This window comes from Chiloscyllium punctatum, chromosome 5, assembly GCF_047496795.1.
Source record: "Chiloscyllium punctatum isolate Juve2018m chromosome 5, sChiPun1.3, whole genome shotgun sequence".
Taxonomy (NCBI): domain Eukaryota; kingdom Metazoa; phylum Chordata; class Chondrichthyes; order Orectolobiformes; family Hemiscylliidae; genus Chiloscyllium; species Chiloscyllium punctatum.
Genome location: NC_092743.1, coordinates 28,018,391 through 28,033,362, shown reverse-complemented (window position 1 = coordinate 28,033,362; position 14,972 = coordinate 28,018,391). Strand labels below are relative to the sequence as shown.

Sequence of the window (14,972 nt, the reverse complement as noted above, 5' to 3'; positions counted from 1 at the left end):
ATGATAATCATGAAATCATTGTTGATGATTGTCTTAGCAAGCCATCAGATTCACTCATGTGATTCAGAGAAGGAAATATGTCTTTATGAACAGGTCTAGCCATATCTTCAGACCCACAGCAATGTGGTTGACTCTTAACTGCCCTCTGAAATAGCCTAGCCACCTCAGTTATAACAATTGCTAGAAAGTCTAAAAAAAAATTAAGTCAGATCAACCTGCTGTTGATCTAGGCACTGGAAGCAATGCCAAACACAGACCTAATGACCTTGCAAAATCCTTCTCAGCAATATTTGATGGCTGGTGCCAAAATTGGGAGTGCTGTCTCAGGAACTGTTAAGCAGCAGTGTGTGTAATGGAACAGACTAAAGCCACTCAAAACATGTGATGGAAATAGCCTAGACCCACTAGCGTTTCTTATTTTAAAGGCAAGCATTGCCTTTATTTTAAAGGCATTGCATTCAGATGCAATTCGATGGGTCAAACTACCTGGTTTGAAACAAAACACAATTTATTAATATATTACCATTAAAATACAGACAAAACAAAAGTAATAGAATTGGCCTAACTAACGATCACAATACTTAAAATAATAAACTATTCATGAACTGCTCCAATATAGTAAGATTCAATAAACACACTCTTGGCAAAGGCAAATTCAGAAAAATAGATGGGTTTGCATGAGACAGAGATACAGAAATATAGTAGCTTTTACAACCCCAATAGCTATTGAAAGGTAAACTAAAAATCCTAGTTCTGTGGGAGCTTGACCACACCCATTCAGGCTGCTTCTATTGTTCCAAATTTTTCAAAACAAAACAAGGCTTCACAAGATGTTTACTTTATTGGCTTGAACCATAATGCTCAGCACCTCTGTCTCAACTTCTCTTCACAAAACAAGGACAAAATACACTTCTTAAAGGCAGAGTATTGTCACATGTGACACCGTCACAGATACCGAATAATCCCTGACACAAACTGACCAGATCAATGCCATCACCATCGCTGGAATGTTCTGTCCCACCAACAGCAAGATGCAGCAGAAGTGATAGGATTGTAGTACACAGTTGGGAAAGAATTTCCTTTGGAGTCCTTAGCATTGACTCTGGACCACTTGAAGTCTCATGTCATCATGTCAAACATGACCAGGGAAATATTCTGCTGATGACCACATACTGCCCCTCCACCTTCTGTTAGTGAGTCAGTTCTACTTCATGTTGAACACCACTTGGCGGAAGCACTGAGAATGGCAAGAGTGCAGAATGTATTCTGTGGGGAAGGAGGGGAACTGCAATGTCCATCACCAAAAGTGGCTTGACAACACCACCACTGATTTTACTAGTACGAATGACATTAAATTCTTCACTGTCTTTAAAACTTAGCACCCTTATAAATTCTCCAAGCAAATAAAACAAGTCAACTATATATGAAAGACATTTAAATAAATCATAGTACAATGCAACTTGACCATAATTACAATACAGTAAAACAAAACGAACAGGAAAGGCAAATGCATGAGAGAAATGATCTGTAGGTCCATCACAAAAATATGGCAAAATATCTGAATCTCAGAAATATCCTGCAGCAAAACAATGAGGTGGAAATTCGCTTACCTCAACTGTAAGCTGCTTGTAGTAGCTAGACCCAAACATGAGGTTTTCAAGATTCAGATTTGATACATTCGGTTCCATCTCCTGACCACTTTTCCCAAGCCAGATCCCTTTGCTTAGTCGAGGGAAACTAAGGGACAGAAACAAATGCTAGTGTAATTCAAGAATGTACATGGGGCATTGGGGTTTATGGGGTTATCGGATGACATTTTGTGATCATTTAGGTGAGGGATGAAAGCATTGGGAATGGAAGATTTATTTTCCATCATCTCTTCCTACTTTTAATCAGAGTGAGTATTGCCCAGGTCAGATACAACAGAAGGTAGCACTGTCTTCTACACTGTGCCAGTGTTTAGCCATTACGAACTGCAGAGCATAGTTGGGTATGAGGTTAAGTGTGTTTGCTAATGCAACCTTGGAGTTTGCTTGATTGACATGTGAAGAAATTACCTGGGAGGTTTTTTTTTATACACTGCAAATTTTGTTTTTGTTTTCCTAATCAACACTTCCCCACACACAAAACAAATACTCTCTGTTGGTGACGTACAGACATGTCCTGTACTTTTGTATGGAATCCATAACAGATTGGGATGACTTTAGGTTCTGCTGCAAAGTAGACTGCGCAGATAAGTCAACCTTTTTTTCTGTTGCTGTTATATTCAATGAATACAAAAGCAAAATACTGTGGATGTGGGAAATATAAATTAGAGTTAGAACAACTGGAAAAAAAATTGACAGGTCCATTGGCATCTACGGAGACAAGTAGAATTGATGAATCATTGACATGAAACACCAACTCTGCTTCTCTTCACAGATGATGCCTAATATGATGAGTTTTTAAAGTTTGATTTGTTCTTTTCAATAATGGCATTTTACTTTGGGAAGAACCACACTGCCACTGTTACTATAAAAACTGTTTGGAGGTCTAAGTTACCACACATTTAAGTTTTCTGCTAAGACACCCCTTTAAAATATGCAGAAAGTATTGCAATCATATTCACCACTGTACCTTATCAATGGTTGGTGTAAAGCAACAAGCGATGCATGCACAGTCACGGATATGACGGAGAGATGGAAATAGTCAAACATGACTGGTACGTGATGATGCAAGCCTCTCCTTGGATGGAAGTGAAGACCCAGCCTCCGGCTGCTGATCAAGGGTATTCCTGCAATGTCACTCAACCTGTCGGCAAACGGGAAAATGGATTTCAGATGTAACTGGGAAACACAGCTCTGACAAGGATTCTTCAACATTGGGCAAAAGTAGTCATAAAAATCCTGGAATGATTTACGTGCATTCTAAGTCACTGGTTTAAAAGAGAAAGCATAATACATTAAATTACCAAAACAAAACCATTATTCATTTTGTGTAAATAGAGAAATCATGGTTACAGAGACATAATGAGTTCTTGTTTGTTCGGTTCTGATCTTCACAATTCAGTGAAGCCTCTTTAAACTAACCATTTCCATGACACCAAACCTGAAAGAATCTATTCTCCATTTCATGTAACTATTCATTTATGAAGAGCTGTCTAGTTTCTGATTTTTAAGAAGCACACTAACACTGCTTCAGGGTAGATGTTGCAAACAGAAAACATTGCGACCCAAGTAGCTCTGGAAAGAAAAACAAGAAATTGCTGTGAATTAAGCCTCAGACTACAAAGCAGTAGACAGATTGAAAGGAGTAGGGAAGAAAACAAGATAAAATAAGTAAGTCTTGGGTTAGGTGGTGAAGCCTAGTTTTAAAAGCCTGGCATCTGATAAGAATGAGCTCTCTGATTATGACAGTTGAATTGATTGTTGATTCAATTTTATTAAATTGGCATGTATTTTTAATTAAATTTTTAAAAAACACTTTTCAGCGTTCAGCAATTTTTACAAAATGGTAAATATTATTATCTTGTGAGTATGTCATTTCTTCCTCTCCCATGGGTCTAGTGAGTCATGCAAGAAAATCAAAGATGGAAGATAGCAGAACTGTCTGAAGAGAACTCTTGGATTCAGACAAACAATTGCAATAAAAAGAAAAGTTTCAGCCTTCCCATTCCTTTTGTTTAATGAAACCATAACTTTTACTGTCAACAAAGGCCCACAGCAAGAACAAAAGTCAAAACATCTGGACAGTGTCAACTAACATTCATAGAGAAAAATGAACGGCAAACCCAGAAACATGGTCACCTCTGCACTGTTACACATAGTGAAGTATATTAGTCACATTTCAAAATTACAGGAGTGCAAGTTTTGCATCGAAATGAAGAAAATTATTGGATTGTAATTATGTTCAGCCTCTGATATAATTACATTTTCCAAGTACAACTTTTGAATACACTGTTGATACTTAATGATATAACTGTCCTATTGAGTATTACCATACTTCAGTCATTTACTGTTTTTAATTTGTTCAAGTGAAATGCCAACATCATTATGTGTAACAGGACATCTGCGACACTTAAACTCAGATTCACAGTATAAATGGATAAATATCTGGACTGATTTAATTTCGATTTGCAATAATTAACACTCAGTGCCCAGGATGCCCCAGCCAAAACAACTCTGACACACAGTAATAACTGCTCTTTCTCAAGCTGTGTGTACATTGATTACATCTACACTGACAAAACGTATTTCTCTTTTACATATTTTGTGATGAAATCTACTATTTGTGAAGCCAAGGGTGGAAATGCTAGCGAGCTGCTGTCTGTACTTTGGTTTCAAGGCTAGTATTTTTTGAGTCAGGCCATTACTGATGAAGAAACACAACCTCAGGTTTCTGACAAAGGGGAAGGTTGTGGCTTAAAAGCACAGAGCTCTCAGAGATCAAATTTCAGCAGGAGGTGGAAGCAGGTAGAATGTGAGGAGTTATATATACAGAATGAAAACTGAAGTCTGGGTTAAGCAGCAGGGATTATGACAAAAACGTACTGCTGCTTTTACACTTCTTTTATCAGAGCCAACCACATACTGTATCACTGGGGTGTTACTGAGCGATGGGATGAGGATGATTCTGGGGATTCTATGCCATCAGCACTGTTGTGGACTGAGCTAAGGACGTGCTAAGGTTAACCATGGAACCCGGACGAGGTAAAGCTTCTGCAGGAGGCAACATAATGGCCAATTCCTGTGGAAAGTAAAAGAATTGAACTCTACTGAAAATTATACAGAGGCCTGGAAGTTTTTAAAATCGCTACATATAGTGCTGTATGTGCCAAAAGCAATTCCAGTAAATCTGTGGCATCATTTTAGTTTTCATGATTTAAAGCATCTTTATTGAATACAATTTGCCCTTTAATCCATCCTTACTTTCTGTTCATTTTTGTTTGATTGTTGAAATAAAAGTCACACAGGTTCCTAGCATCTTGATGTCACCTGGCTCTCTTCCTCTCCATCTTTATTTCCATGGTTGTTCTGGACAATTAGTCCCCATTTAATATTGATTCACCAGGTGTTGTTTCATTTCAAAGCTATTAATAAAATATATCAATAAATCTATATAATGCTGCGAGTTATTTCCTAATTTACCAAAGACCTCTTGTTCCACGGCTTGCTGTGCAAGTTACCTTTTCCCTAATGCTTTGGTTCCTTCCCTCTGATCTGAAGTTCTTCTTCCCCATACTCTTGCTTCCACCCTCCATTTTTAGTTTTAAAATTCCCAGTGTCCATTGCAGTCATTGCAGGCTTCAGAAGGTCCTCTTACCTTATCCTAGCATCCAGCCTGGATCCTGGCCATAGCATCTGCCCAGACCCCTCCTTCTGCCCTAACCTTCATTCCCTCTTCTCCCTGTCCAAAGTTCACATTCTTACATTTAAAATACCCGATGTATGTCACCACCAATACTTTAGTTGCTGCTGGCTCCCATTCTGAACTCCTGAACTCTTGTGTTCTATTTATGCGAGAAGTTGGTCATTTTCTTTGCTACCAACTTTTACAACTGATCAATGTAAATCTACAATGGGTAGGTGCAATTTTTAACTTTTTTATGATTTATTTATGCAGTATTTACGATTATATTAATATTGTGTTTTTAAAAATATTTTTAAATGTATGCTATTGCAAAATGATTTTATTTATGAATTAATTTAGAAATGTGCAGCATTTTCACTTCAAAAATCATTTTTCTGCTGACAATTTCCTATAGTAGCTATCCATACTGCATTTCTTGATATTTATTGATTTTTTATGATTTTGCAAATTATTACAGCTTTGAATGAACGGTACTTCAATGTGCATTCTTTTTTCTCAGCAAGAAGTGTCCAAAAGAAGCTAACTTCATTTTTAACACTGATTGCTATCAGAAGTTATAGTTCACTTTAAATTGTGATTTTCAGGCATGCAATCACAACTTTAAATGAGGGCTACCTTACTGCCCAAATGCCTGAACATTATCAATTCTTGAGTGAGGTAGTTTCCTTCAGTTCAGCACAGTTAGAATTGAAGCGGATGAAAGCTATTTACTCAAAATGAACCTGACATGTGCAACTTGAGAGTCTACATTTCAAACTTTTAACACATACTCTCAGTTCTGGCACATTCCCTAGTTCACACCGTCCTGTGTCACATCTAAATTATGAAAAGCACTCAGATAGATCTTCAATAAATCGTTACCCGATTTCTCCAATACTCTCCATTTGAACTTTCAGTTCCACCTTGCACAGCTCCACGTCTTCTCGAGTTCATCCACGCCAACTGACATTCTTCTTTGAATCTGACATGAGCATATTAACTTGAAGTTCTTTGACTTTTTCCTGTAAATCTTTCAAGGCCTCATTCCACCATTTCCCTGCAATCATCTCCAGTCCTATTTTACAACTTGAACATTCGACTTGAGCTGTTATAAATACCTCTCCATTTGCTACACCATCAGTAGAATGTTGACCTTTTCTTGTGCACCTCCAGTGCAGCTGCAGTCTTGCATGCCTTGCTCTGTCTAAGCGCCTTATGATCTGTCATTGTTTGCTATGATCTGCCTGTACTTCTCACAAACAAAATTTTTCACTCTACTTAGGTACATGCAACAACAATAAATCAAGTCGAATCAAATCAGTAGCAGAGATTTCAGCTTTTACATCTTTGCTGTTTAGCGTCCCTTTCCAACGGTTGTTGTTCCACTGCTAGAGTTCTGGAGTGTTTAGTTATATGAAAGATGCTATGTAAATGTTTGTTGACATTATCAACAGGTCATTCAAACTAGAGACGTACAACTGTTAACATTGAAATTTTCATCCATCATCCACATGATATGGCATCTCAGTACAGGTATATGAATTAAATGAAAAAAACAAAGAATTATGGTAAAATTAGCTGATTTTTGACTCTTGTTCATCTCTCTAATGCTTTGGTCAAAAAGCAAATGTGTGGATGGTCTTCATGGTTCAGTCATTTAATGAGTTGCATAAAATTGTTAACATATATTAGCTGACACTGAATGAGCCAGAACAGAAGTTAGCCTCAGGGACAGATGAGACAAGTGAAAATTGAGCTGGGTCTCTGTGGTGCTATATGACTCAGCCACCCTTACAGGAAAATGCATCAGTTCCAAAAGTACATGAGGCCGCCTGGATTATGATTGTTCTATCACTGTACTCCTCCATTGCTCAACAGCCTTGGCTCAATGTCATGACTCAAAAAGACAGAATGGTCACTGAGAAGAAGTTGCAGAAGTCTGCACACAACTGGATTGACCCTTAACATTCGTTATCATTTTAGGATAGAAGGGAAGGGAATTGGATGAGAGGAATGCTAAATGTACTGGAAAAAGCAGATCAGAGGAATTCCAGAGTCTGATAACACTAGGTAGCTGAACTAAATTCCATCGGGTGTGCATTTTATTATTTTTATATTTACTACGTTTCGATTCTGGGCATTGATGACAATAGGAACAAAATGATAACTTCAAACTATCCAAGTAAGCAGGCTGAGAAAAAATTAAAATATGTTCCACTTGGAATAGCCAGATTGCAATGGAATTTTGTGAACTTTTTATGGGGTTTTCATTTGTTTTGATGAATCCATGTATTTCTTTTTATCTTTGGCTCCTAATTGCGTAGATTTTGAGAGATGATTTGACAGGCTTTTCCGATAACTCACCATTCAAAATACAGCCTGAATTATTGCACTGAAAACCATGCAACAATATTGGTTATTAAGAATGTCAAGTGTATGTACTCTACAAACGCTCATGAGAACTATGAAAAATAGATGATAGCAAAAATCAGATAGCAATCTGTTGCCTTATTTTCCACACCATTAGACAAAACTAATTCCTACATTATATGCACAAAATATTGGAATACACTAACATATTAGTTGTTAAATGTTTAAAGAATAATTGTGAAAGAATAAGCATGGACAAATTTGAGTTTGTCAAATCCTCTTGAGAGTTAATTAATTAAATATCTTTAATGTGCCAATAAACTTGTTTATCTTCTCAAAAGTTGATCTCCATTACCTTTGAATTAGCTTCCAGCAAAACAAGAAAGAAAATAATGCTGCTTATGGAACACCTTTACAGTCTCAGGCTATCTCAAAGGAGTTCACAGTTAATTTGTTACTTTCAAAGTGCAGTTATTGTTATGCAAGCAAACAGCAAGAAACTGGCACACCGCAAGCTTCCACAGATAAAATTAAGATAATTAATTAGTGAATCTTTTTTAGCCATGCTTTTGCAAGATAACTGATGAAGAAGACTGCTGTGAACTCCAAATAACGCTATGGGACTTCTGTGTTCTCTGAAACAGGCAAATATGATTGATTGATTGATTTCACTCTGCTTAGGTACAAGTAATAAAGCTTTGATTGAGTTGTACAGGCAGGTCACAGTAAGCAAGGATATATAGATCATAGGGTGAAAAAAAACCTTGGAAAGAGTGTAAACCTTGGTTACATTGCATAGGACCTGCGCTAGGCAAGATTAACATTCTCTAACATTCTCAAGGTCAGCACTATTTGAAGTTACAGATTGCATTCATCTGTCTAATAATGGCAGAGGAAAAACTATTCTTCAACCTGTTGGTGTATGTGTTCAAACTTTTGTATCTTCTGCTTGACAGAAGAGGTTGTAGGAGAGCTTTCTTGGGGTGAGCTAGGTCTTTGATGATGCTGGCAGAGAGGTGTAAGTTAACTCCATGACTGGAAGGTTGGCTTCCATGATGGTAGGCAACCTTTTGTAGTTTCTTACGGTCCTGGGAAGAGCAGTTGCTGTACCAAGCAGTCATGCACCCAGACAGTATGCTCTCAACGAAAGATCTGTAAAATTAGTGAGGGTCCTTATAGACATGCCAAATTTCCTGAGGAAAACCAGGCAATGTTGTGCTTTCTTGATCATCACGTTTGCATGGGAAGTGCAGGACAGTTTATCCTGGTTGTACAACTTAACATTTTATTATCTTAGCCCAAAAATAGTCCCTCTCCCTCTCAAAAATACAGGAGTCCCTCTGAACTTGATCAGAGGGATCTTGATTAGATGGGGAAGTGGGCTTAGGATTGGCAAATGCAATTCAATACAGTTAAGTGTCAGGTGCTGCACTTTGGAAAGTGAAACTAAAGTAGGACTTATACAGTAAATGATAGGATCCTGAGGAGAGTTGTGGAACAGAGAAACCTAGAAATACAACTAAATAGTTCTTTGAAAGGTATGTCCCTATCAGGCATGTCCTTGATAGGTATGTCCCTGTCAGGCAGGGAGGAAGTGATAAGGTAAGGGAACTGTGGTTTACTAAAGAAATTGTACCTCTTGTTAAGCAGAAAAGGGAGACTTATGTGGTGTTGAGACGAGATGGTTCAAATGAGGTGATGAAGAATTACAGGTTAGCTAGGAAGGATTAAAAGACACAGGTAAGAAGAGCAAGGAGAGGACTTGAGCAGTCTTCAGCAGGTAGAATAAAGGAGAATATTAAAACTTTCTACAGTTATGTGAGGAATAAAAGAATGACTAGGGTAGGAATAGGGCCAGTCAAAGACAGAAGTGGGAAGTTATGTGTGGACCCTGCGAAAATCAGAGACGTGCTAAATGAATATTTCTCATCTGTTTTCACTAAAGAAAAGGAGAATATTGTAGAGGAGAAGATTGAGATGCAGGCTATTAGCTTGAAAGGGTGAGGTTAGTAAGGAGGAGGCATTATCAATTCTCGAATCTGTGCAAGTAGTAAGATTTATCTGAAGATTCTTTGGGAAGCTAGGGAGGAGATGGCGGAGCCTTTGACCTTGATCTTTGAGTCATCATTGTCTACAGGTTTAGTACCAGAGGACTAGAGGATTGCAAATGTTGTGCCCTTGTTCAAGAAGAGCAGCAGAGATGACCCAGGTAATTATAAACCAGTGAGCCTTACATCTGTTGTAGAAAACATTTTGAAAAGGATTATAAGAGATAGGATTTATAATCATCGAGCAAGCAACAATTTGATTGGAGATAGTCAACACGGTTTTGTCAAGAGCAGGTCATTTCTCACAAACCTCACTGAGTTTTCTCAGGTGACCAAGCATGTGGATGAGGGTGGGGAAGTGGACGTGGTATACATGGACATCAATAAAGCCTTTGGTAAGGTTCCATGTGGTAGGCTATTGGAGAAAATGCAGAGGTATGGGATTAAAGTTGATTTAGCAATTTGGATTAGAAACTGGCTTTCTGTAAGAAGGCAATGAGTGGTTGTTGATGGAAAATATTCAGCGTGGAGTCCGGTTACTAGTGGTGTGCCACAAGGAGCTGTTTTAGGACCACTGCTGTTTGTCATTTTTATAAATGACTCGGAAGCAGGCATATGTTGATGGGTTCGTAAGTTTGCAGATGACACTAAAGTCTATGGAGTGGTGAACAGTGTGGATAAATGTTGCAGATTTCAGGGGGACTTGGATAAACTGTAGAATTGGGCTGAGAGGTGGCAAATGGAGCTCAATGTAGATAACTGTGAGGTGATTCACTTTGGGAAGAATAACAGGAAGGCAGAATATTGGGTCAATGGAAGATTCTTGGTAGTATGGATGTGCAGAGGGATCTTGGAGTCCACGTACATAGATTCCTGAAAGTTGCCATCCAGGTGGATAGTGCTGTTAAGAATATATATAGTGTGTTAGGTTACATTGGTAGAGGGGATTAGCGGTGCTGGAAGAGCACAGCAGTTCAGGCAGCATCCAAGGAGCTTCGAAATCGACGTTTCGGGCAAAAGCCCTTCATCAGGAATAAAGGCAGTGAGCCTGAAGCGTGGAGAGATAAGCTAGATGAGGGTGGGGGTGGGGAGAAAGTAGCATAGAGTACAATGGGTGAGTGGGGGAGGAGATGAAGGTGATAGGTCAGGGAGGAGAGGTGGAGTGGATAAGTGGAAAAGGAGATAGGCAGGTAGGACTAGTCCGGACAAGACATGGGAACAGTGCTGAGCTGGAAGTTTAGAACTAGGATGAGGTGGGGGAAGGGGAAATGAGGAAACTGTTGAAGTCCACATTGATGCCCTGGGGTTGAAGTGTTCCGAGGTGGAAGATGAGGCGTTCTTCCTCCACGCGTCTGGTGGTGAGGGAGCGGCGGTGAAGGAGGCCCAGGACCTCCATGTCCTTGGCAGAGTGGGAGGGGGAGTTGAAATGTTGGGCTACGGGGCGGTGTGGTTGATTGGTGCGGGTGTCCTGGAGATGTTCCCTAAAGCGCTGTGCTAGGAGGCGCCCAGTCTCCCCAATGTAGAGGAGACCACATCGGGAGCAATGGATACAATAAATGATATTAGTGGATGTGCAAGTAAAATTTTGATGAATGTGGAAGGCTCCTTTAGGGCCTTGGATAGAGGTGAGGGAGGAGGTGTGGGAGCAGGTTTTACAGTTCCTGCGGTGGCAGGGGAAGGTGCCAGGATGGGAGGGTGGGTTGTAGGGGGGCGTGGACCTGACCAGGTAGTCACGGAGGGAACGGCCTTTGCGGAAGGCGGAAAGGGGTGGGGAGGGAAATATATCCCTGGTGGTGGGGTCTGTTTGGAGGTGGCGGAAATGTTGGCGGATGATTTGGTTTATGCGAAGGTTGGTAGGGTGGAAGGTGAGCACCAGGGGCGTTCTGTCCTTGTTACGGTTGGAGGGGTGGGGTCTGAGGGCAGAGGTGCGGGATGTGGACAAGATGCGTTGGAGGGCATCTTTAACCACGTGGGAAGGGAAATTGCGATCTCTAAAGAAGGAGGCCATCTGGTGTGTTCTGTGGTGGAACTGGTCCTCCTGGGAGCAGATCCGGCGGAGGCGGAGGAATTGGGAATGTGGGATGGCATTTTTGCAAGAGGTAGGGTGGGAAGAGGTGTAATCCAGGTAGCTGTGGGAGTCGGTGGGTTTGTAAAAAATGTCAGTGTCAAGTCAGTCATCATTAATGGAGATGGATAGGTCCAGGAAGGGGAGGGAGGTATCAGAGACGGTCCAGGTAAATTTAAGGTCAGGGTGGAATGTGTTGGTGAAGTTGATGAATTGCTCAACCTCCTCGCGGGAGCATGAGATGGCGCCAATGCAGTCATCAATGTAGCGGAGGAAGAGGTGGGGAGTGGTTCCGGTGTAATTACGGAAGATCAACTTCTCCACGTAGCCAACAAAGAGACAGGCATAGCTGGGGCCCATACGTGTGCCCATGGCTACCCCTTTGGTCTGGAGGAAGTGAGAGGATTCAAAGGAGAAATTGTTAAGGGTGAGGACCAGTTCGGCCAAACGAATGAGAGTGTTGGTGGAAGGGTACTGTTGGGGACGTCTGGAGAGGCAAAAATGGAGGGCTTGGAGGCCTTGGTCATGGCAGATGGAGGTATAGAGGGATTGGATATCCATGGTGAAGATGAGACGTTGGGGACCGGGGAAACGGAAGTCTTGGAGGAGGTGGAGGGCGTGTGTGGTGTCTCGAATATATGTGGGGAGTTCCTGGACTAGGGGGGGATAGGACAGTGTCGAGGTAGGTAGAGATGGAGTTCAGTGGGGCAGGAGCATGCTGAGACAATGGGTCGGCCAGGGTGGTCAGGCTTGTGGATCTTTGGAAGGAGGTAGAACCGGGCAGTGCGGGGTTCCCGGACTATGAGGTTGGAAGCTGTGGGTGGGAGATCTCCTGAAGTGATGAGGTTCTATATGGTCTGGGAGATGATAGGTTGGTGATGGGGTGTGGGGTCATGGTCGAGGGGGCAGTAGGAAGAGGTGTCCTCAAGTTGACATTTGGCTTCAGCGGTGTAGAGGTCAGTGCGCCAGACTACCACTGCGCCCCCTTTACCCGCTGGCTTGATGGTGAGGTTGGGATTGGAGGGCTGCACGTTGTGAGAGTGAGAGGTTGGAGTGGGGGAGGGAGGTAGACAGGTTGAGGCTGTTAATGTCCCAGCTGCAGTTGGAAATGAAGAGATCGAGGGCAGATAATAGGCCAACGCGGGGTGTCCAGGTGGATGCAGTGTGTTGGAGGTGGGCGAAGGGGTCCTCGGAAGGTAGGCAGGAGTCCTGATTGTGAAAGTAAACTCGGAGGCGGAGGCGACGGAAGAATTATTCGATGTCATGGCATGTATGAAATTCATTGATGTGTGGACGGAGGGGGATGAAGGTGAGTCCTTTGCTGAGGACTGATCGTTCGTCCTCAGTGAGGGGGAGGTCTGGAGGGATGGTGAAAACTCGGCAGGGCTGGGAGCTTGGATCGGGTGTGGGTGTAGAGCTGGGAGTGATGGCGGAGCCTGTAACTGGAGTGGGTGTGATGGTGGGGGGAATGGGGGTGGAGTCATGAGCAGGGGTAGTGTTCCCCTCGGGGTTCTGAGGGGTGGGGATAATGACAGTGGGGTCTGTGGGGGGCGTGTTAGCAGAATGCAGGTGAGTGGCACTGGTAGGGGCAGAAGTGGTGGTGACCACGGCAGTAGGGGTGGCGGAAGTCACTGAGCATGTGGCATCAGTGATGATGTGAGGGGCGGAAGTGATGTCATGTGTGATGCATGAGGAATTGTGAGGGGTGGAAGTGGTTGTGAGAGTGGCCATGATGGGGGCGGAAGTGACATCATCAATCACCGTGGGGGTGGCAGCTGCATCAGCCGCATGGCTGATGGCGGAATAGATTCTGAGGCCAGGGGAATCTTCTGGAATGTTTGAGGAGCGCTGGTTATGGAGGTGGGTAGATAAAAGTTTGTTGTATCTTACAGTTTTTTATGTTTGAGATGGAATTGAAATACTGTTTGTTGAGAGTATGAATTCTCCTGAGGATGAAGTACAGAGTGCGTCCTTTGCAATTCTGAGAGAGTGTGGCCCTCAGCTGAGGCAGGGCTGTAGAGGGATTGAGTTCCAGAGCCATGATGTCATGCTGAACTGTACAAAATACTGTACAAAACTGCACATGGAGTATTGTGTTTAGTTTTGTTCACCCTGTTTTAGGAAAGATGTAGTTAAACTGGAAACATTGTAAATAAGATTTACAAGGATTTTGCTAGGAGTCGGCCTGAGATATAGGCATAGCTTGGCCAGAATAGGACTTTATTGCTTAGAAAGTAGGAGAATGAGATGTGACCTTATTGAGATGAAGAAAATAATGAGTGCATATAGTATTTTTCCCAGGGATGAGGAATTGAAAACTAGAGGGCATAGGTTTAAGGTGGGAGGGGAAAGATTTAAGAAGGAACTGAGGGGCAACTTCATCACGCAAAGAATGGTGCTGATATGGAATGGGCTGTCAATGAAAGTGTTTGAGGCAGGTACAATAGCAATTTTAAAAACATTTGGATAGGTGCATGGATGGGAAGTGTTTAGAGCGACATGGACCAAATGAAAGCAATTGGAATGAGTTGAGTGGGCACCATGATCATCATAGACCAGTTTGGGCTGATGGACCTGTTTCCATGCTGTAATACTCCACGACTCTAACTGTAATGATGAGTCAGACTAGCTTTGTGTGACTAAGTCCCAAAAGTGGCAAAAATGCTGTCAATGACAAGTTAATGCATACAGCTGACTGAAGAAGGGGAAATAATAATTATGGACCTATTATCAACAACAAGCCATGACAGGCGAGTGGTCCTTATTGGCAAATTACTCTATTTAGTATCAGTAATCCATTTGGAATTCTACTATTTTTAGTGAAACACTAAAATATTACTCACTGCTGTTCAGAGTCTGTGAAATGCAGGTCAAGCTTCAACTGGAAGTCTACTTCATTCAAGGCTTCTTCCACCTGCAAAATGAGAAATAAGAATAAAATAAAGTTGCAATGCTCTGTGACAGAAATATACAATTAATGTCATAGATATTTGATAGAAACAAGGCTCTTGAGTATTGTTGTATAAAAAATGAAATATGCTTCTCGCTCTTTTCATTTTCCACCAATGAGGACAGAATCACAAGAACACCAAATTTGAAAGCAAACAACAACTTATACAGCATGCAAAAAAGGTGTGAATGGTTGAAAAGTGGACTCATTT

General features: G+C 41.5%; 1 protein-coding gene across 2 annotated transcripts in view; it reads right to left on the bottom strand.

Moving 5' to 3' along the window:
- fam135b (family with sequence similarity 135 member B) overlaps window positions 1-14,972 on the bottom strand; it is a 367,782-nt gene that overhangs the window by 145,761 nt on the left and 207,049 nt on the right. For both annotated transcript variants that reach the window (XM_072569977.1, XM_072569978.1), the window contains exons 5-7: window positions 14,655-14,725; window positions 2,617-2,790; window positions 1,611-1,737 (exon numbers count right to left, since the gene is read on the bottom strand). In XM_072569977.1, coding sequence (XP_072426078.1) covers window positions 1,611-1,737; window positions 2,617-2,790; window positions 14,655-14,725 — 372 coding nt within the window. The remainder of the gene's footprint in view (window positions 1-1,610; window positions 1,738-2,616; window positions 2,791-14,654; window positions 14,726-14,972) is intronic.